We start from the raw sequence: 23,265 nt of genomic DNA on the forward strand, positions 1-23,265 counted from the left end.
TTGGGCATGTAGCCGAGCCAGGGAATGACAACATGCATTAATGTGGTGGGCAACTAAGCATTGTACCATTGTCCATCAGTCTATATGGGTGGCACAATATTTTGTTCAGTTGGCTGGGGTACACATCATTCTGATGTGAACTAAGCTGAAATTATGGTACGGCAGTGTTTCCCAACTGTGGTCATCAAAGCACACTAACATTCAAGGGTGTAACTACCATAGGTGCAGGGCATGCAGCTGCTATGGGGCCCAGAGCTGAGAGAGGCCCACTTTGCCTGTCAAAGTATCATGTGCAATATACATTTTTCAGCATTAGGTGATGAATAGAGGACCTTACAAACTTTTGCTATGGGGCCCACATATATCTAGTTACGCCACTGCTAACAGTCCTGATTTGAACCCTTTACAATGCCTCCCTCTGCCCACCATCTCTCACACCTCCAGCGGTCCCTACAGTCCCCTCTCCCCATCCCCACGCCGCTGAAAAAGCGTTCCCTCCGCCCCCCACCAGCGGATTGCATTCGAGCATCGCATGTGGTTAAAAACCACGTGATTGCTTCTGCAATTTGATGAATATGTGCAACACATAAGATCTTAAGACCCGACAGTCGACCGGCGTGCCCGTGCATCGCGTCGAATGGTACACATTTTGTGCATAAAATCATTCGATATATCGGCCAGATGTGGTCGAAATTAAATGATTGCATGCAATATCTCACAAGTGTATGGGCAGCATTAGACCTGAAAGGGTTAACGATATTCACAGAGGCAGAACTCTGGGAGGCAATGGAGTCATCTGCCGCTGGGCTCCTAATCCCAAGGGGGTACCTGTCCTTCACTGCAAGTTTAAATCCATTAATTGAAAGCCATTGATATCACTTCTATGGCTGAATTTAGAAATATATATGTGTCTCTCTCTATATTTTTATATTTTATATAAGGTTGTGTGTGTGTGTCTGTGGGGTGGGGGGCACCAGTATACATCTTGCCTCCGGGCAGCTAGGACGAACTTACGGCACTGGATATTCATATGTGAACACAAATGGCTAATTCAAAATTACTGAGGTACTAATAAAGTCACCTGTATTCAAGTATGGCTATCTGATAGGCAGGGCTATTTTTCTGCAGGCTCCAGCAGGAACTGTCGCCCTTATTCTAGTTCACTTTTTATGACAAAATATTTCTTAGCTGGACAAAACCATGTGCACTGCAGGTGAGGCAGGTGTTACTTGTGCAGAGATAATAAGATTTGGGTGGGGTTTTACACCTGCCTCACCTGCAGTGCACATGGTTTTGTCCATCTAAGAAATATTTTGTCAGAAAGAGTGAACTAGAATAAGGGCCACAGTTCCTGCTGGAGCCTGCAGAAAAATAGCCCTGCTGATAGGGTACTATGAAGACAGAGGTTGAGAACTACTAGCAGGTTCCGTAGTCTAAAGACGAGCGTAGTAAGGCCGGTTTCACACACTCCGGCTCCTGCCGGACGGTGAAATCCCGCACGGCCAGGGAGCCGTGCCGCACACACTAGTTTATCATGGAAGGGATGGCCACAGCCCGGCAGCCGTCCCTTCCAGTGGTGGGATCCCGTGCGGCCGGGTCGTGGCCGTCCCGTGTGAATGGACACAATAGTGTCCATTCACAACTAATGTGTGCGGCATGGCTCCCTGGCCGTGCGGGATTTCACCGTCCGGCAGGAGCCGGAGTGTGTGAAACCAGCCTAAGGGACCTCGTTGCGATTCCCCGCTGCCAGGATTCCGGTGGCCGGGATCCCACTCTTGGGATACTGACATCCAGGATCCTGACTGTCAGCAAATCATACTGAACCCGTTCTCAAAATATGTAGAATATGTTATTTGGGGCTTTCCTGGTCTCATAGACAGTATAGCATCAGCACAATCAGTGGCGTAAATTGCGTAAGGCAGCCCCCGCCACCGCTTGGGGGAGCGGGGGCTGCGTGGGCGCCTGCTCCCGCCCGGCGCAATGAGCGAGCTGCTGGTCTGACCTGGTCTGATAATAATATGTGCTGTTGTTGCGCCGCCTGCCGCAGGTGAGTCGGCCGCGGCATGGACGCAGCCATGACAGTCTGACAGACTCACTGTCAGACTGTCACATTTCTTGATGGGCGGGTGGCTGGCCAATGGGAGGTTAGGGCTGCGGCTGCCGTCAAATGAGAGGGCGGGCGGGGGCGTGGCCTGGTACGGAGTGACAGAGTAAGCAGCAGTGACTGCTGGTTACTCTGCTTCATTCTCCAATGCGTGCGTGTGACGACATCACATCAGACGTCACACGCTGGGGACAGTGGCCACGCTGGAGAGGAGCCTGGAAGCCGAGCAGTGAGCAGGTATAGTTCCAGAATACAGATAGAATAAAGGTGCCTGTGTGTGTTTATGATGGGAGGGGGTAGCCAGTGTGTGTGTGTGTGTGTGTGTGTGTGTGTATGATGGGAAAGGGGTGCCTGTGTGTGTGTGTATGTGTGTGTGTGTGTGTGTGGTGGTAGAGGGTGTATATGTGTGTATTGTATAAATGTGTGTGTGTTGCTTTATCCTCAGTTGGGTTCACTATGTTTGGCCTGTGGGTGGGGTGTTAGTGTTCAGTAGAGCCTTGGTGGGTCTGGGTAATTATAGTAACCCTCTCCTTCAACCCTCCTATTTCACCCTACCTAATGCCTAACCCTAACACCCCCCTCAGTGTCTAACCCTGACTTATCCCCCTCACAGCCTAACCCTCGCCACTTAGTGCCTAACCCCCTTTTTTACCACCTAACTCCCCCTTTATAGCACCTAACCCTCCCTACTTGCAGCCTAACCCTCACGTCACACGCAGAGGCGAGTGAGACATGCTGGAGAGGAGCCGGCCAGCCAGCAGAGAGGGAGCAGTGAGCACAGCCCGCCCACAGTCACTCACTTCTTGTTGTTATACCTTATATTAGAGCGTGCTGGGTTTGTGCTCTGTTGTGCCTGACTGGCACTGTTATATATATATATATATATATATATATATATATATATATATATATATATATATATTGCGAAGTCCCAGCACCCACACAAAAGAATTGAGTTGCCGCGGTGCCGGTATAAGTAAAAATATACACGTCCATCAATACCGCACCCGTCGGTCTTTCTCATACATCAATAAAGATCACCATGACCATGCCTTTAAGCGACATTTCGGGACTTCTTTATTGTCAGAATATTGTGGTTTGTCTAGCCTGAGGAATGGACAATAAAGAAAAGAAGTCCCGAAACGTTGCTTAAAGGCATGGTCATGGTGATCTTTATTGATGTATGAGAAAGACCGACGGGTGCGGTATTGATTGGACGTGTATATATATATGTATATATATATATATATATATATATATATATATATATATATATATCTCATGCCAGGGGAGGGCGCCGCAAACTTTTTGGCAGGGGGGAGCAAAATTTATAGTTACGCCACTGAGCACAATGAATCAACTTGGTGTGTCTTTTACGTTTTCCACAACAAATTCATAATCAAACCAGTTAAGTGGTTTTACCTAACCAGCCAGCTGAGCCAGCCCCATCCAGCCTCAGTAGTGTCAGGGAAAACAAGACACGATGGAATGGTGTCCTCTCACTAGCCACGAAGCTGAGACACACTGGTCCGTGTAGTCGTGCTGTGTGTGTCCTGCGCCCCCCCGCCCGCCAGCCCAGTGCAGGCAGCACCTCTGTCTGCTGCAGCCTCAGACATGGGCGGTGACTGCCGCTGGCCGGATTACTGGGTTTGAGAGGAGGAAACTCGCTGCTGGATGGAGTCAGCTGAGGGAGGCAGGAAGGAGCCGGCGCTGTGAGTAGCATCTTTCTATCTGGGCTCTTCTGGGGATCACCGGGAATCGGTCAAAGGCAGATCACCATTACAGCGTATGCAAAAGTCGCCTCCTTCCAGGTAATTGCACAGTTGTCTCTTTGTGTCAGTATGGAGACCACAGCCAAAGCGTCGGGATCTAATAGTCTCCCTGCGCAAACTTCATGCAATCTGCCCAGGAATCTGATGGAACGTGATGTCCATGTCTTCTTAGCAGATGATTGTTTGCTCCCCTGCATGTAATGTGTGTTAAGTAAATGCAGCCTGTGTCTTCTAAACTTCTTACCAGATCTGAATAACACGTACTATAGACCGTATACATAATACGTAGGATCTTTACACCCACGTTTGTGTTGTTAAAAAAGTGATCTACTGTATGTCGCTGTAGTTTTGTGTTTAGCTGCGATGTTTCACTTTTTGTAGGATTTCATCCCACACCCCACTCTCGCTATAACCTCCACTCACCATCATTCCACTCGCTCTCACTATACCCCCCCCCCACCATTATTCCACTCACCATCATTCCACTTGCCCCCACTCTCACTATAACCCCCACTCACCCTCATTCCACTCACACCCACTCTCACTATAACCCCCACTCACCATCATTCCACTCGCCATCATTCCACTAACCCCCACTCGCCATCATTCCACTCACCCCCACTCTCACTATAACCATTATTGTTACCCTGGGGAATAGAAAGTGTTACATATGAAAGAAGCATTTCTGTGGATACAGTGGATGGATGATGAGTGGATGCTGTTCTATTGCTTTGCTTTCACATTCTAGTTTGGTTTTTGCCTTCTTCTTCTGTCCCATTGCAGGAAGGGAGCAGCTATCTGTTACTTTCCTTGCCCAGTAGATGTCCACACAATCTAGAATATGATCTGGTATTGACATATGTTTTTTTTTATATTTTTAGACTTAAGTGTTAATATATGTTCTGGATTTACTTAGGGGAGCAGGCTTTATAGACTGGGACCATTTTTAACTTGAACAAGACCACACACGCATTTGTACTTTGTTTTAAGGAGTTACTACAAACCATTAGCTGTTTTTATGGGGCTCTATGGCATTCAGGCACTGTGTTAGTTTGGGGGAGGGGTGAATTGTAGCAGTAATTAAGGCCATAGCTCTTCACAATTTAGTTTTACTGGGCTAATTATACTGGCTTCTAGCAAGAATCAAAGGTCTCTTATCTGAAAATAACTTCTTTCCCTGAGCTATGTACTAATGCCATATTGGAATCTTTGTTTTTGGATTCTTAAAATATACTGTTAGTGCATAATGAATTTTGCCATATTATTTAATATTTGTACAGCTCGCACACATTGTATATGCAGCAATTTACAGTTACTATTTGTCATTCATGTCAGTCTGTGCTGCTCATTCCTGCTGGGCTTGTGGTAAGCAAACACTGCTTGCATAGATAAAGGGCTTGATTCTTACAGGGCATATACATGTTGAGAGGTGTATGTCCCTCCGTGCTGAGTAGATCACCCATACACATGTAGTGATGTGTGTATGGGCGATCTGTGCTAACTAGTGTTCTGGTTTGCACAGTCCGGCAATTTGACTAGATCCTGATCACATGCAGGTCGTCTGGTGTGTTCGGGGCTTTAGTATGTTTTCCGTGAATAACAATCCTATGAAAGCACTGTTAGATATCATTGACAAACCCCCCCCCCCCCTGTGTATGTACAGTATGTCCACCTGCAGGACGTTAATAGGAACCTACACACATGCCGATATTAAGGCATTTTCTAAGTGACTTTGCTTAGTTTAGCAAAGTCTTTTAGAAAATGCCCCTACATTAGTGTGCGCTGCGTTGCTGTCACTGGTCGAGATTGATGGTTAGTGTCCATCAAACTCGCTGGTCGCCACTGTTCTCCACCAGAGATCACTGGCGCTGTCAGCTTGCTCAGCACACAGCACTGACAGCTCACTCTGTATGTGGGTGGTCAGCGCTGTGTGATGAGCGACAGCGGGTGCAGCACTGCCCAATGTAGCATAGCTAGGTTGTTCTACATACATCGCTATGTGTGTGGGGCCCTTAACAGTGCAGGTTTTGGTGATATCAAATAACTCAGCTACTACATAAATCACTTGCACTCAAGCCTGGATATCACCAAAACCAGCACTGTTAAGGTGCGTACACTCTGGCCAATATATCGGCCGTTCAATTAAATGGCCGATATATCAATGCACCATGGGCCAGTGTGTGCAAGCGATATATTTGCGAACAGCATCATTCACAGATTTACCACATTGGCTGTGCAGCACAGCCGATGCATCGTACTGTGTGTACGGGCGATCAGATGACTGACCGTACAACTGCTGCGGGTGATTGACAGCTCAATGACAGCCCAGTTCTGATGTCAGTCCCTACAGATCAGGCAGTGTGTATGGAAAACACGCTGCCCGATCCGTCTGTAGACGTATCTACCAGTGTGTACCCAGCAAGTGTGCCTTTGAGGACCAAGGTTGGAACAAATGCTTTAAGGATTACTTTATAAATGTTTTGCTTATTTTGTTCATTTGTGGCATGGTTTTGGTGGAATGGTTCTAATATGTAAGTAAGTTTTAGAACTTGCTATGTTATACAATACCTTGTCATAATCTGAAACATTTCTTTTAGTGGCTTTATATCATGTGATGCACGTTATTGTAAAGGTGTCCTGTGTCCTTGCTACGTATAATAATAGAGGCCTATACAGATATCGCTTTCTTGCTTCTTATTACAAAGTATTGTTTTGACATGTGATACCAACAAAGTAGAAGAAGTGCATTATTGTGTTGTGACAAATTCCCACAGAAATCAGTATGTCAGCATTTGTTTTCTCATAGTTCATGTGACACGCGTGTGAGTGTTGATTTAGGAAGATAGATGTTTCATTTGTGGCTTATGGACAGAAATGTTTAAATGTTATGTTAGTAAAGGTTTGCATACTTTAAGGGGGGGGGGGGTTGCCAATTGCAGGAGAATTGTTCCATTGTTATGTCATGTGGATAATATGGCTTCAGGGGGGGGGCTTTTCCCAGTAGATATGCATGCCGTAATGAAGGTGTGTGGCAGTAATTGTATAACCCCCCCCCATGCGCTTACTGCCTTATACTGGCTACACATCAGACCAACTTTCCTCCAACCATACAACTAATTGGTTGGTTGGACAAAAACATTCAATGACATTAGTTTACATCCAATAGGTCCAACTACAGTACGTTGTCTGAGTGACAGTTGTCCATTTTGTGATTTAGGAAACAGGATACCTATGCTGCTTTCAGACCGCAAAACTGGCTTTGACCCTGTATTTGAAAACGTTTTCCAAAAACAGGTCTGCCAGGTAAAACCCCCTTCACACAGTATATTACTGTTTAAGTGCGTTTTTTTTACACTGGCAGACCCGTTTTTGGAAACTTTCCAAAAACAGGGTCAAAGCCAGTCTTCAGCGCCCCCCCCCCCCCCCCCCCCCGAAAGACACTTCTGACCATACTGCACTGCCGGGATCCGCAATTAGGTACCGGCTGCACGGGGGGGGGGGTTCTTAACACATTGCGGGGGGTGGGTGAGTGGATGGGGGGAGTCGACCCACGCGCGGGGGCGGCTCCAGTGCTGTGAATACTTAATGAGCGCTCATTAAGTATTCACTGCGCTGAATTTAGGACCCAGCTCATTGGCTGGGTCCTAAATACCGATTCAGACCCGATTTTGATGCCAAAATACCGGGTCTGAAACGGGTAGGACCCTCCATTTTAACCGTTTTACAAAATCGGCTTTTGTAAAACGGTAAAGTGGTCCTGCACCTTTCAGACCGCACAGATTACCGTTTTAAAACGGTTAAAAATCGGCAAAATACCGGTTTTTAAGTGCGGTCTGAAAGGGGCATTAATTACAAATTACATTACCAGGTTTTTATTCCATCCAACCAACTAGTTGGATGGTGTGGGGAAAGTTGGTCTGATGTCTGGCCAGCATTAGAATGTTAATTTTCCAGGACTCTGAAATGTTGAGTTTTGTACTTTTTACATGTCGTGTATAATTCTGTGTTTTCATTTCTTGATTTGGAAATTTGGAGATTGTTCACAATAAATGATCAAATATTTGAAACTTAAAACTGAGATTATTTAATATTCAAATGTTCATAATTCAGGTAGAGATGAGATCCGGGAGGGCTATAGTGGAGGGACATGTAACCCAATAACTTCAATGCACCCAGTGAAAATACCAACATGATTTTATATGGGGGAGTAATGTTGATAAAGTTTGTTTATTGACTGGAACTGTTGTAACTTGCGTGAAATTATTATACCCCTTTCCCACTGCAGCTCTTAAATTGTAAATTGAAGTTTTTTTAGCCTTTTTAAATGGGTAGAGCTGCAGTGGGAAAGCTCCAGGGGGTGCTTTACCCATTTAACAAATACTGGTATTTGTTAAACGGGTAAAAATCAGTGTCCTACCCATTTTAAGAGCCTTTTTTTGGCAGTGAGAAAGGGTCTATTTCTATGGCTTGAAACGTGTTCCTTGGGGGTTAAATGGGTTGAATGTGTGAATAGTATTACATGCAATTTAAAACATTTTTCACCTGCAATGTGAAAGGGGTTTAGTGGCTCAGACCCGTTTTAAATACCGTTTTAAAAGTACTGGGTCTTAAATGTTTAGGCAATGTGAAAGCAGCATGAAACTGTTTTGAACTGTGCAGGGACATTTGTATCTTGTTTTAACGTTCAGTGTAATTTGTTTATAAATGATCCCAAAAAAGCACAACACAGTTTAACATGTTGGAACTTTAGATTAGTGTTCCTGCTAGGCTATTTTAGCAGCGCCCTGCCAAAACAGCCGGCCAACGTATGTCCCCTCCGCCACGTGTGGCGTCAGTGCAAGTTTGTGGAAAGGATGCCTGCCCCCAACAGTGAAGCTTCAAAAATGTAAGTGGCACTTTTGGTGGCATTGTGTAAAGTCAGGTGCACTATTGGTGGCATTAAGTTTATAGGCAGGAGTACTAAGGTCATTACATGTAACAATGTGGCATAATATGTAATGGGCATAACTGTGTGCAGCCTTTTTTTGTGTAATGGGCAACAGGGTGTGCAGCCTTTTTTTGTGTAATGGGCAACAGGGTGTGCAGCCTTTTTTTGTGTAATGGGCAACAGGGTGTGCAGCCTTTTTTTGTGTAATGGGCAACAGGGTGTGCATCATTTTGTGTAATGGGCAACAGGGTGTGCATCATTTTGTGTAATGGGCAACAGGGTGTGCATCATTTTGTGTAATGGGCAACAGGGTGTGCATCATTTTGTGTAATGGGCAACAGGGTGTGCATCATTTTGTGTAATGGGCAACAGGGTGTGCATCATTTTGTGTAATGGGCAACAGGGTGTGCATCATTTTGTGTAATGGGCAACAGGGTGTGCATCATTTTGTGTAATGGGCAACAGGGTGTGCATCATTTTGTGTAATGGGCAACAGGGTGTGCATCATTTTGTGTAATGGGCAACAGGGTGTGCATCATTTTGTGTAATGGGCAACAGGGTGTGCATCATTTTGTGTAATGGGCAACAGGGTGTGCAGCATTTTGTGTAATGGGCAACAGGGTGTGCAGCATTTTGTGTAATGGGCAACACGGTGTGCAGCATTTTGTGTAATGGGCAACACGGTGTGCAGCATTTTGTGTAATGGGCAACAGGGTGTGCATCATTTTGTGTAATGGGCAACAGGGTGTGCATCATTTTGTGTAATGGGCAACAGGGTGTGCATCATTTTGTGTAATGGGCAACAGGGTGTGCATTATTTTGTGTAATGGGCAACAGGGTGTGCATCATTTTGTGTAATGGGCAACAGGGTGTGCATCATTTTGTGTAATGGGCAACACGGTGTGCAGCATTTTGTGTAATGGCAAACACGGTGAGCGGCATATTGTGGAATGGGCATTACGGTGTTATTGGTATTATGTGGCCACACCCCTTCCCTATAAAGCCACATCCCTAATTTTTGGCGCACCTTCGGTGCGCACTGTACCTGTGTTTGCTGTAGGGGTACTAAATGTATTTCCCGCACAGAGCAACAAAATATCTAGTTACGACACTGAATATGTGGTGGTAACATCTTACCACATGTACAGTATGTAGCCTGTGGCATTCATAATATATAACTAGCCTGGTGTATAAGCTGCTGGTGGTGATAGCACTGTGTTAACGGGTGTGGTATGAATCACTGACAGTCGGGATCCCGACAATCATTATCCCGACGTCGGTATCCCTACTGCCTGGTCTCAGACAGCGTGGCCAGCGCAACAAAGACCCTTGCGGGCTCGCCACGCTGCGGGGGCGAGCTGTGCTTGCCACCTATTCTATTCTCCCTCTATGGGGGTCGTGGACCCCCACGAGGGAAAATAGCCGACGGCTGTCGGGAACCCGGCCGTCTGTGTTTTAACAGTCGGGATCCAGACGTCTGGTTAATGACTGTCGGGATCCCGACTATCGGGACCCCGTCCGGCACCCTGTGTTAACAGCATCACACTATACAACTGTGGTCACAGAAATAGCATTATGTGAAGGATTAGGGTATTGTCTGATGTAGTGGTAGATTGGCACCAGGCCAATGCGATGGAAAGGGTGTGTGTCATTAGGCCACATCCCTTTCTGTGGACATGTGTCCTCTTCAGGGGCAGCACCCTGCCCTAAAAAATTCGTAGAGTAAACACTATGGATCTTTAAAGAGAATTGTTTATATGCATGCTGGAAATGTGTTCTAAGGGGGTCATTCTGGTTGGCTCGCTAAGCAGCGGTAGTTCACTGCCTAGCAAATACCCGCAGCCCAGCAAATATCCCTGCCGCTCTGCAAATGGATGTTTTGCATGAATATCAATTTGTAGGGTAGAGTGCGGGCCCAAAATTATTCGATGGTCGTCGATCATCAAAAGGTTTCTCTAGTGCTTGCAAATCTCTGCTGACTTAAGGCCCATACACACTAGAAGATTTTCATTTCAAAAGACTTTCCCAAAATCTTTGATAGATATATCTTTCCCCAAAGTAGTGCGTACACACTGAGCTATTTTCCAGAAAGAGCAAGAGATGTTCAGGAAGCGAAAGACTTTGCTGAAAATCTTTCATATAAAGGAATATTTACATAATAGCCGCCTATTATGTAAATATTCCTTTAAATTCTAAGGCTGGGAGCAGCGGTCATTGTATTCAGTGCATTTTCTGTTCTTGGGGCCTGATTCAGAACTGATCGCTGGGCTGCATATATTCGGAGCCCAGCAATCAGGTAAACCCCGCCAGGGCAAAATCCCACCCATGTGTACGACTACAATTTTATTTGCAGCCGTGCATGTAGGAGAAATCTATTCACCTGCGCCAGCCATGTATATGTTACCTCAATAGCAAAATATACATTGGTGGGCAGTGGTGACAGTAACGTATATATGGCTGGCCTGCGCCAGCCATGTATACGTTGCCACCATAAAAAATATACATTGGTGGGCAGTGGTGCCAGTAATGTATATATTGCTGGCCTATGCCAGCAATGTATATATTACTGGCTATTAATTATTGGTGGGAAGTGGGTGGTGCCAGTAATGTATACATTGCTGGCCTGTGCCAGCAATGTATATAAATTACTGGCTAATAATCATTGGTGGGCAGTGTAGGAGACCTTGCTGCTGGTCTCCGTGCAGGGGGAGGGAGATGGGCGGGGCGTTCTCAATCAGTGCCGCCCCGCTGACACTGTGAATGATGTGTGGCTGGCCGAGCGGGGGAGCGGAGCGGGCGTTGTGGGAAACGTAGTCCTCTCCTCTCATGTCACTGCTGTGTGACTGTGCGGGGGAGCGGGCGGCACAGCGCGTCAACTTGTGAGTATGTTCCATGTGGAGCAGGCTCTGGGAGCGGGGGGAGGGAGTGGGGCGGTCTGCCGGGCTGAAAGTCTGTCATCTTTCAGCCCGGCGGCCGTACACACTTACCGATGATGGCTGAAAAACCAGCCATCATCGGTAGACGTGCTGGTAAAACCAGCAGACTAGCGAGTTTGCTAGCGATGATGCGGGAGCGCGCATCATCGCTAGCAGTTCATCACTGAGGCATACACACTGGTCGATTTTCAGCGCAAAATCGCTCAAAACTCCCGTTTTGAGCGATTTTGCACTGAAAATCGGCAAGTGTGTATGGGCCTTTAGACATGCAGCATCCTGCTCCGAGAACTGGGCGGGCAAGCAGGTTGCTGTCTGCGATCGCAAGGGGATGCCCATTGTTTTTCTGGGCGCACCCAGCGTTTTTAATGGGTATACCCAGGGCCCCCTGCCTGCCTCCTTCACCGCCCCTCCCCCCCCCCCCAATCCCCCCCTGCGGGCACCAAGGAGACTATGTAAGTCCAAAGGCGCCCGCACAGAAGACATGCACATAAGCAAATATGTGCAGATCTTCAACATCGGTGCCACATGCGAATGCGAGGGGGGACGATCAGACCAGAATCAGGGCTGATTCTTCGTCTTTGTGGAGATTTTATTTGAATGTGGTTCCAGCTGCAGCCTTATCTCCCAGAACTCTCTGGTCTGAGAGGTTTTATTCCTTTGTTAGTGACTAGGTCTTGTGCTTATTAGTCACTGCACAGGACAACCATACAGTACCTCGCATTTCTTTGCATGCAGTCTAGACCAGGTTAAAGGTCTTAACAAGAAAATCTAGTATTCTAGTTTAAATACACAATTCAATTAATAGCTACAATTTGTTTATTTAAAGGGTGATCACGGTGTACTTGCCTGTAAAGGAAAACTAGTATTGTATCACCGTAATACCCCTTTCACACTGCAGCTCTAAAATGGTATATTGCCAAATTTTCTAGCCTTTTAAAATAGAGCTGCATTGTGAAAGCACCAGTTTTAAATTACCGGTTCAAGAAAACCGGTAATTCAAAACGGGTAAAAAGAAGGATCCTAGACAGTTCAGACCCACTATTTGTGCAGTGTGAATGGGTTTGAACCGGTATATTGGATCCTACACCGCCCCCAGTGCCGAATTTCACATTAGGCACGTGAGGCACGTGCCTAGGGGCGGCACATGTTTGGGGGCGGCACTTGGATGCTTGTGATAGTACTGTCAGCCTGAAATGTATCAGTAACTGTAAAATATCCACTGTACTGTACCATATTCCATCTTGAATAGAGTGTAAATGGATAGGACACGCAGATACTGCCCCTGTAAACTGTCCTATATAGTAAATATGTATACATAATTTTTTCAAAAAGTCAGTTAGTGGCTTTGTTTTAAATAATCCATTAAATTGGCTATTATCAAATGAGGGCATATAAGTAATCAATAAAAATAATACAATTAGGTGGGGGGGGGGGGGGCATCCGTTATTGTTGTGCCTAGGGGTGCCATCACCCCTAAATCCGCCCATGACCGCCCTCCCCCTTCCCCTGGTACAAGCCAGCTTGCATGCCTGCTTCCCCCCCCCCCCCCCTGGTGCTTTGAAGCTAATATACCCGCATAAGTAAATGGTGTGTACACACGGTGAGATTCCCTTGCTATTCGACTTAAGATTTGAGTGCTATGCAATCTTTGCTAACTCTACTATTTACATACAATTCATGCTATCTACATTCAATTTGCACTATTTAGTCATTGCTGCCCTGTCTATCTGGGTTTCGATTTGTGCTGTCACGGAAACGCGCATCGGGATTGAAAAAAACCTGTGTGATCTGCATGCGATTTTGACTATGTAGTGGTGTGTACACATGGCACAATCCAGCATGAGATTTTGTCTATATAGTCAAAATTGCATGCAGATCGCACAGGTTTTTTTACCTTGCAGTCCCGATGCGCGCTCCCGGGACAGAAAAAAATCAGAACCCAGATAGACAGGGCTGCATTGACTATATAGTGCAGGTTGTGGCTTGAACTTCTGTCCATTCAGTTTTTTTTGGGTGTTTGCCACTAGATGGTGTCTGACTGCAGCAATTCAACTTTTCTGCCTTTCGGGCACAATCACCGCTGGTGCCAACATTTCTGCTTGCAGGCTCCTGAGGTTTGAGCAGAAATGTGGCAGAAGTGTTGCAGTTTTTGAAGGTTAAATCCAGTGCTTTTGGCCAGTGGGAGCTGCTTCATTTGTGTAGCCTTTAGCAGACCCTCATATCCCTTTCAGACCGCACTTTTTACCCGTTATTTTGCCTTTTTTTACCGTTTTAAAAACGATAATTTGTGCAGAGTGAGTTTAGTGGTTCTATTGAACTGGTATTTCTAAATGGTAATAAAGCAGGGTCCTACCTGTTTCAGACCCATTTTTTCATCCACTGTTTTCTATGGGTTAAAACAGGTTCAGTGTTGTGAAGGAACAAAAACTGCACTGAAATACCTTTTTAAAGATATGCAGTGTGAAAGGGGTTTTAGCTGGCAGACCCGTTTTTAGAAACGTTTTAAAATACCAAAGCCAGTTTTGCGGTCTGAAAGCAGCATTATGTGCATTGTTATTGCAGGCTTGTGTAAGAATAAAAAGATACACAAAATAAATACAAACCATACAGTAACACAAGACAGGTCACCCATGACTGTATAGAATCCTAGCGGGAAGTTAAAATATTTCCTATTAAAAGCTGGGAAATATATTTTCCTTGTGACTTTTTTTTTTTTTTTTGTAAATGACTTTACCTCAGCATACTGGAACACCAATACAAAGGACACTTGGTGGAAATGTTTTACTGTAAATGAGTGATGTAAGGTTATCATAGGGAGGTCATCGTATTCCTGCCTACTCTCCTAAGGGGGATACAGCCATTAGGTTGACACTTTAAATGGCTAAGGTTGGAAGGTCGACCATGGCAAAGTCAAAAGGTTGACATGAGTTTTTCACGTTTTATTTGAGCCAACATGTACCGACAGTCGGTATTTTATGCCCTACCATTCACTAGGGGGTGTGGTATAGGGTTCCGACAGTCGGGATCCCGACAGTCATTAGCCCGATGTCGGGATCCTGACTGTCCGGACTCAGACAGCATGGTGAGCGCAACAAAGCTCACTACGCTCGCCACCTATTCTATTCTCCCTCTATGGGGGTCGTGGACCCCCACGAGGGAAAATAGCGGGTGGCCGATGGGCACCTGTCTGTCGGCGTTTTGACAGTCGGGATCCCGGCGTCGGGTAAATGACTGTCGGGATCCCGACTGTCGGGACCGCGTCCGGCACCCTCACTAGGGCGTGGAGGGAGAATAGAATACTTCCTGAAGCATGGCAAGTGGGTTCACATTAATGGTGTCCATATCGATATTTGGGACAAAAACCTGTGAAAACTCATGTCGACCTTACAACTTTACAATTGTTGACCTAATGCTTGTGTCGATCTTCCAACCCTGCTGACCTTAATCAAATTGTTCTATTTCAGGTGTCGACCTAAGGCCTGTTTACCTAGAGTGGTGGACCCAATGCATATCGACCCAATGACCCATACCCCTCATAAGGCTTGGTACACATTTGCCGATGTGCCCCCAGCGCGCCATCACGGGCCACCAGTCCCGGCATCTAAAAGTGCATAAACTCTTGCCGATGCGGTGGAAGCCATGCAGCTTTCTGCAGCATGCACAGATGATGCAAGGGAGTAAATTCACAGCCTTGCAAGTCCACCAAATCCCGCCTAGCGAATGGTGGCCTGGCTGCCACCCATTCGCAAGGGCAATTCGCTCGAAGGGCCTGGGAATGGATGTTACACAGTAACATCCATTCTCCGCCTTGGGGGATCCTCCCACATCATTCGATGGACGGCGACCATCAAATGATGGTGAAGGTGCACGCATATAAAAGGGACTCTCGTGGGGCTTGCTGCGCTCGCCACACTTTATAAAATCAGCTACACGCTGACGTGGATAGTGGGGGGTGTGCTAAATCGTACCGCGGATTGAATCGTATGCAAATTGCATGCTATATTTGCATAGAATGCGACCCGCAGGGAAGTGCAAACTACACAAGTACCTATTGTATAATTCGGTTTGTACACTCTTCAGTGGAACGAGGAAATCAAGCATATCCATTTTTAAGCACATTTTTAAGCACAGTGAGGGTTAAACCACCCCAGTCTTTGCTGTAGGTGATAGACACTGTATTGCTGACACCTACACACCTGTGCAGGCATGCTCCCTCTCCTGGATTCTGGGACAATTAAATGTATACTTTGCTGTTAAGTTCCTATACAGAAAAAAATAATTCAAAGTACTAAACGGTCCAGCTGGAATTGTTGTAATGTTTTAGAAATCTGTATTTAATTTTCTGTGGCATAAAAAAAATGTAATTATCAGAATACTGCAAGTGGGTGGAATGCTCTGGGGCAATACATTCGGAAAATATTTTTTTAAGCAGACTTTCTTTTTTTTTGCATTGCTCAAATCCAGACCTGGCACCCTAGGTAGCCCCCCCCCCCTCTCTTTAAAAACCATGTTAACTGCATTCGATTTTCTAATTAATAATCAAAAAGTCACATCTGCAGGTTTTTGCTACAGTAATATTTGCAAAATCAATTTGTGAGAAATATGCAATTCATAATAGTGTTTTTTTTTATCTTGTTTATAGCACTTTCATCTATAGCAGAGCTTAAAGATTTGCAAAACAGCAACTACTGTATAGATTTCACAACTTTTAAAATTCATTTTTTTTAAGTTTAGGATATGTATCACTACCACTGAACAAAACCTTCTGTCCCTAAAATTACGTTCATTGACAACGTACCTTAGCTGAGTATGCATATTCACTGTGAGCTCTGGAACACAGACATAAGACAATGCAATAGAGGGCTTCAGTGGTGTAAGTTGCCCGGAGGCAAGATAAATATTGGTACACACACACCACCTTATTTAAATATTATGTATGTATGTATGTCTAATACAGGGTATGACACTGGCAAAAATCATGTTTCTTATACCGAGTGCGACGTCTTTTGTCTAGCTAGGAGGGCGAGTAAGCCACAGAAGCGATATGACGGCTTTCTATTAACTGATTCAAACTCGCAGGGGAGGAGAGGTGCCCCCTTGGGAGAAGGATCCTGTCGGCAGATGACTCCATTGCCTCCGAGTGCCTCTGGAGGGCTTCAAACCTTAACCACAACCATCTTTGTTACTTCCCTGAGTACTATACACCTTGTTCACTCAGCTTCCTCTTGTTGGTTGTGCACTTCTGAACAGGGCCAGAGCAAGTTTTGTGGCTGCTTTATACTGTACCTACACCTTTCCTGGATATTGCTTCCCTAAATCGTCAGACAGGGAATTTGTTTAATTCTGTAACTATGTCCTCGATCGACTGGAATGTGGCCTGACCTGTGTTTTCTTAATGAGCTCTGATATCGGCATGTCATTAATTGTATCCAGTTTACATTGCTCTCTAAAGTAGCAGTCATGTACACCTGAATTAGAGGCGTATTTATCATATCACCAATAAAGTTGTGAAGGAAGGGGGTAGTCTGCATAATGCCTTCTGAAGATGACATTATTGTCTTCCTTTTACAATTTAACAGTGAATTTCCTATTGCAGGTAAGGGAAATTCGATCTGATTGCTAAAATAAATGCGAATGTAAGGCCTTGGAGAAGAATTTAGCGAATTCTTATCTGAAAGCCCATCTGTATATTACAGTAATACTAAAAAAAAACCACCAATTTTTACATTATTTTAGTAATTTAGAAAATGCACCTAATGGTCCATACACACTGGGCGACTATGCCCAGCGTGTATGGGCAGCGATGATGTCAATCATTGCTGCTGGGAAAGCCAGTCAGTGCATACACACTCAGCGACTTTCCCCCTGCCCAGCCATCCTGAAAGCCGCTCATCTGCTGGTATAAATGGGCATACACACTGGGTGGCTTTGAGCTGAAAGCCGCTCAAACTGGGTGTTTTGCGCGACTTCAGCTCAAAGTCGCCCAGTGTGTATGGGCCTTTAGAGTAAGACCTCCCATACTGTAGCTAGAGCAAAATATTCTCGATCAAGGTCTTTAACTGTATGTAAAGGTGCCTATACACGTTACAATTATTGTATACAATATCGCATCTCATCTCGGTTTTGCGATGAGATCTAGTACAAAAAGTATGTGCTGCACATACTTTTTGTACTAGATCTCATCGCAAAACCGAGATGCAATATTGTGTACAATATTTGTAATGTCTATGGGCACCTTAAGGTTGTGTGCAAATCAATTCTGGTGCAAACACCCCCCCCCCCAGGCAAATTGTGTTTGTGTACTAACTCTATATTGGCTCCAAAGTATTAGTGTGGGTGGTACAGTATTTATTGGTTAAGGCACAATAGCGTCTACTGTTTAATTTTCCGGCCACTGATATGTATTTAGATTTTTGTGATAATATTGAAGATTTTATAGCCTGTGTGATCTATATGTGCAGTGTTACTTGTATACAAGTGCGCCATAGTTCAGTGATGGATGTAATTTTTGGCTGCAGTTATTCTACAGGAAATACCAAACCTCACACTGTCCGATAATATTTCAAATCCCATTCTAGCCCACAAAAATGTCCAGCTTTGGGAGCATTTGGTTTGTGAATTAAAGTATCCCTGTCAGACACCACCTTACACAGTCCGTGTTTTCTCAATGTTATATCTTTACAGCGTTTTTGTGATTTCCTCCTTATTTATAATTGCAATGGGAAATTTCGCTTTTGTGGTGTCTCTGCCCAGTATTTAATTAACTAATACCCCTTTCACACAGAAAATGAAATACCCGGGTGAAGCAGTTCCACCTGGGAATTTCATTAAATACACGGGTCCTTTTTCTGTGTGAAAGGGCACACCCGTGTCGTAAATCCTGTGTCTCCGACCCTGGAATTGACTAGAGTCGAGGACACTGGATTTATGACCCATGTTGACCCTTTCACACAGAAAAAATACCCGTGTTATTCAGCAAATTAGCGGGTAGAGATTTTCAACCCGGTAATTTGTTCTTCTGTGTGAAGGGTGGTCAGACTGCTCCCGGCAAAATGAGACGGCATTTGAAATGCTGTGTATTTGCTGGGATTTTCAGACTTTTCTGTCTGAAAGGGGTATTATACCCCTTTCAGACATACGCAAAAATCCAGGGTTTTCTCACATGAACGCGCATCAAGCCAAGACTAGTGTATGTCTGAAAGGGTCTTTCCGGGAGTTCACTCCCGGATCCTAAGCACTTGCAATCGACCTGGGTCACTAAAATCCCGGGATAGAACTTGGGAGTGAAATCCTGGGTAGTATGTCTGAAAGGGATATTAATGTCACAGAGGGAGTAAAGGGATTTGTTGGTGAAACAAGGAAAGTATGGGTTCTTTTTAAGGAGCTGAGATAAAGTTTGAGAACCATAACAAGAGCATTTTTCAGCTGTCCATTCTAAGTCATGAGAAATAAGATTTCTATAGTGATAACTTATTTTGTTCCTCTTATCTTTATCCGCATAGACCTTTAATTATTGTGGCGTTAGTAAGTCTATCAAGTGTTTGGTATTGGGTTATTCCTGACAATGTGGTCCAGCAGAATCAGAATGGCTTTCCTGGAATCCCTTCTGTATCCAATATCACTGTAAAAGGTCAGTGGTATATTGGTAACCACTGAAGCATATCTCACAACATACAGTGTCCCTGAATTGGACTCGGGCTCATCAATGCAAAGCTGGAATGGGGGTGGGACTTCGGGAAAAAGAGACGTTGTTTTGTGGGAATGCTGCAATTGTGAGCCGTGCCCCCATTTGCCATTAGTTTGGAGGCATGCCCAGGTCTCTGGGAGCTGCTGGCATACCCCTAGCCCCTCTGTCTCCTGTGAATAGACACTGTGTCGACTTATTGCCTTTCACCCAATGGTGGTCGACCTATTGACTGTTGACCAAATCACTGTCAACCCATGGGACGGATCCCACAATTTGTATACCAAAAACGATTCCCAATTAGTTGTATGTAGCTTACTTTTCATGCAGTTTCTTATATCCACAGGCTATAATAAACTTTTGTTTGCCTCATGACAACTGTGAGTGAGTGAATCTTCACAGGGGTTTCATTTTATAGGCACATTGAAAGTTAACTGTTTACATGTAACCAATGAAGTATAGTAATGTTTATCTACACATCCTCTCATCCTGCCCTAAATAATAGTAATAACAGTTGATTGTCATTGTCATCGCAATACAAAATTGAACAAAAACGAAATTACAAATGTGGAATTAAATAATTCACTGGGTCATAGTTTGGTTTCATTTTTCCTGTGTTTGTGAAAAAATAAATAGAAATAAAGTACAAACTTGAAAAATGCTCATGCTTCCACTGAGCGGGGAGACTGAGGTACACAACATGCATGGGCAAATGTGTCCACACACAAGCGACACTGTGGTTTTTGACCTTTAATTTAAGTGGTTGTGTAGAAACTCCATTGAAATAAATGGAATAAAGCTCAACAAATGAATAATGTAGTCAGCCGCACATATCAATAAATATTTTGGGCTAGCTCCCAATTAGGTAAATAAATGACTCCCCTGTCATGTGGTAATAAGAACCCAATTAAAAATAATTGCAAAATCCACCATATTATCTTTGATTTCAAACAAATATTTACATAATTTAGCCAATCCAGTGTAATTTCCCGTACACGCCACAGTGTGATTGGCTGGTGGTAAGAATTGTCCCCAGGATTCCCTACTGTTACTACAACACAAACAGATTGAGTCTTTGATGTGGTCAGCAGCAGCTTGTTCCATTCATGCTCAGAGGAATCCTTCCGCTTTGCTTTTGTAAGGGGGAGCAGGTATTGCCAGGTCCCAAATGAATTGCACTCTTTATGGAAAACATGCAGTATGAACAACTCCTGCTATCTCTTAGTAGGTATGTAGACAGTGGGCTTGCATGGAATGACTTTCTAGTGTTTGGACCTTCTTGGAATGTACTAAAATGGGTCAGTACCATCCAGAGAGAACCCTGCAGCAACTCCAATAATGATGTAAGCATGAAGCTAAATGGACATGGGTACATAGAATAGATGGGGTTTCTGTCATTTTAGTGATGGTGACCCATGCATTTTATATTGATGGGGAGTTTGGGTTCTTGATCTCTCTCATATATTGTTTGTGAGTTTTGGAATGTTGGTAATTTATGTAAAACTAGAATGTGTAAAATGATCCAATATCTATCTATTCTATGGATCCCGGGATATCTTATCATGGGTGCAGTATGAGCAATACCCACATAGCCCATGAGTAAATGAGGCACCGTGCCATTCACCACCACTTCCTTGGTTATTTAAAGGGGTAGAATCCAGCATTATTCTTGCAGATAGGCTCACAATATTCATGACATTTTGGTAGGGCTTGCCCTGCCACGTACATTATATAGCATATTTATCACGGTTCCTGTTTCTTGCATGTTGTACAAAATAATCTGCTGTAAAAGTGTTGTAAGGACATTCTCCCGTGTGTACATATGAAGAGTTCAGAGCAAGGTCATTACGGCCATATGGATTATTTCATCCTAAAGCCATTACAGTCAGATTTCTTTTATTTATAATCGAGTGAAGAGGAAATCCTTCCCGGCAATATCTGTAGTATGAGCATGTCGGTCCTCACCATCCCCCCTTTACTCTTCTGGAGACTGTGTGGTTGGAGAAACTTCCTTCTTGCTCTGACCTGGCCATAATACACATTCACATTCTGTTAGAAGCATGCACACACAGCTATTACTATAGAGATTAGGTGCAATGCCAGTACTCTTCATAGCATCAACAGAAATTAAGGTAATGTATGTTCAAAAAGTACTTCTACTTTTTATAAGCCAGTCAGTCATGACATGTAAAATTATCAACATTACAGTGCACAAGTCTTTGCCTGTTACCCTTGGTGGAGTGCACATTTTAATTATAGATTATTTCCCAAAGCAAGAAGTACTTTTTAAATCTCATTCCTGGCACGAATGCATGGTATGTAACCGCCTTCAGCTGAGCTTTACCTGGCTTGGCCACATCCCATGCTGATGATGAATTCCTCCTTCCTGCCCTATGGTCTGCTATAAGGTGACTAGGCAGGGCTATGGGAGGAGGACCAGTGCTATGCCCACAAAAAAGTTTTTTTTGACTGGGGTATACGAATACATGGAAGTGCTGTGTTACAAGTATCTATTACCAATGGGGCAATACTGCTGAGGATCTTGGCCACAAGGACTGGGAGCTACTAGGGGTGAAAAGTGATTTTAAAGTAAAGCCTACGTACATTTATATGAAATATGTAAATATTTTAGAGACACATTCAAAACTTTATTACCAATTTATCACCCCAAAAAGCTTTGCTTTCGGGGCCAAATGCAGGATTTCTAAGGGGGGGGGGGGGGATTGTATTAGCAATAATATAGCTAATACAGGTTGAGTATCCCTTATCCAAAATGCTCGGGACCATGAGCATTTTTGATAAGGGATTATTCCGGATCTCTGAATATTATTTTTTTTTTTTTTTACATACTCACCTAGTTCCCCGACCTCCACGGCGAGCATCGGATTTGTCTTCTGCGGTATCCCCGGTCCCAAGGTAAACCCCCAATATTCTGAAAACCGGTTTTGGGATTTCCTGATAAGGGATACCCAACCTGTAGAAACTATTAATAGTTTAAAAAAATGTATACATATACAGTCAGGTCCATAAATATTGCGACATTGACACAATTCTCATATTTTGGACTCGGTACACAATGGATTTGAAATGAACCAAGCAAGATGTGCTTTAACTGCTTTGAGGGTATTTACATCCAAATAAGGTGAATGGTGTAGGAATAACAACGGTTTCTAGATGTGTCTCACACTTTTAAACAATTGACAAATTAAACAATCCTTAATCAAACTTTCATCAAATGAAGTGCATGCTCAATCAGATTCTAGTCAGGTGATTGACTTGGCCATTGCATACCTTTCTACTTATTTGCCTTAAACTCTTTGGTTGCTTTTGCAGTATGCTTCGGGTCATTGTCCATCCACACTGTGAAGCACTGTCCAATGAATTCTGAAGCATTGGACTGAATATAAGCAGATAATATTACCCAAAACACCTCAGAATTCATCCTGCTGCTTTTGTCAGCAGTCACATTATCAGTAAATACAAGGGAACCAGTTCCATTGGCAGCCATAGATGCCCACGCCATGACACTACCACCACCATGCTTCACTGATAGGGTGGTATGTTTTGGATCATGAGCAGTTGCTTACCTTCTCCGCACTCTTCTCTTCCTATCACTCTGGTATAAATTGATATTTGTCTAATCTGTCCATTTCAAATCCATTGTGGTTATGTATAGAGCCCAAAATATGAGAATTGTGTCGATATCCCAATATTTATGGACCTGACTGTATGTATCTATTTATATATCTCTATCTGAACACAGATACATACAAATAGCTAATAAGAACAAAAACAAAAGGAAAAAATATTACGGAAAAGAAAAGCAAAACAAGGGTAGGATA

At 44.2% G+C, this 23,265-nt stretch overlaps 1 protein-coding gene across 5 annotated transcripts in view; it reads left to right on the forward strand.

Moving 5' to 3' along the window:
* The window catches only part of KIAA1210 (KIAA1210 ortholog), a 105,582-nt gene that overhangs the window by 5,332 nt on the left and 76,985 nt on the right, over positions 1–23,265 (forward strand). Inside the window, exon 1 of one of the 5 annotated variants that reach the window (XM_083159416.1) lies at positions 3,644–3,816. The exons of 1 other annotated variant lie outside the window; for it this stretch is intronic. In XM_083159416.1, coding sequence (XP_083015542.1) covers positions 3,779–3,816 — 38 coding nt within the window. In that variant the 5' untranslated portion in view covers positions 3,644–3,778. Of the gene's footprint in view, positions 1–3,643; positions 3,916–4,642; positions 4,726–23,265 lie in introns of those variants that run through there. 3 more of the 5 variants (XM_083159414.1, XM_083159417.1, XM_083159418.1) reach the window with 3 other exon arrangements.

Source organism: Crinia signifera, chromosome 9 (assembly GCF_055691185.1).
Source record: "Crinia signifera chromosome 9, ASM5569118v1, whole genome shotgun sequence".
NCBI classification, from domain to species: Eukaryota; Metazoa; Chordata; class Amphibia; order Anura; family Myobatrachidae; genus Crinia; species Crinia signifera.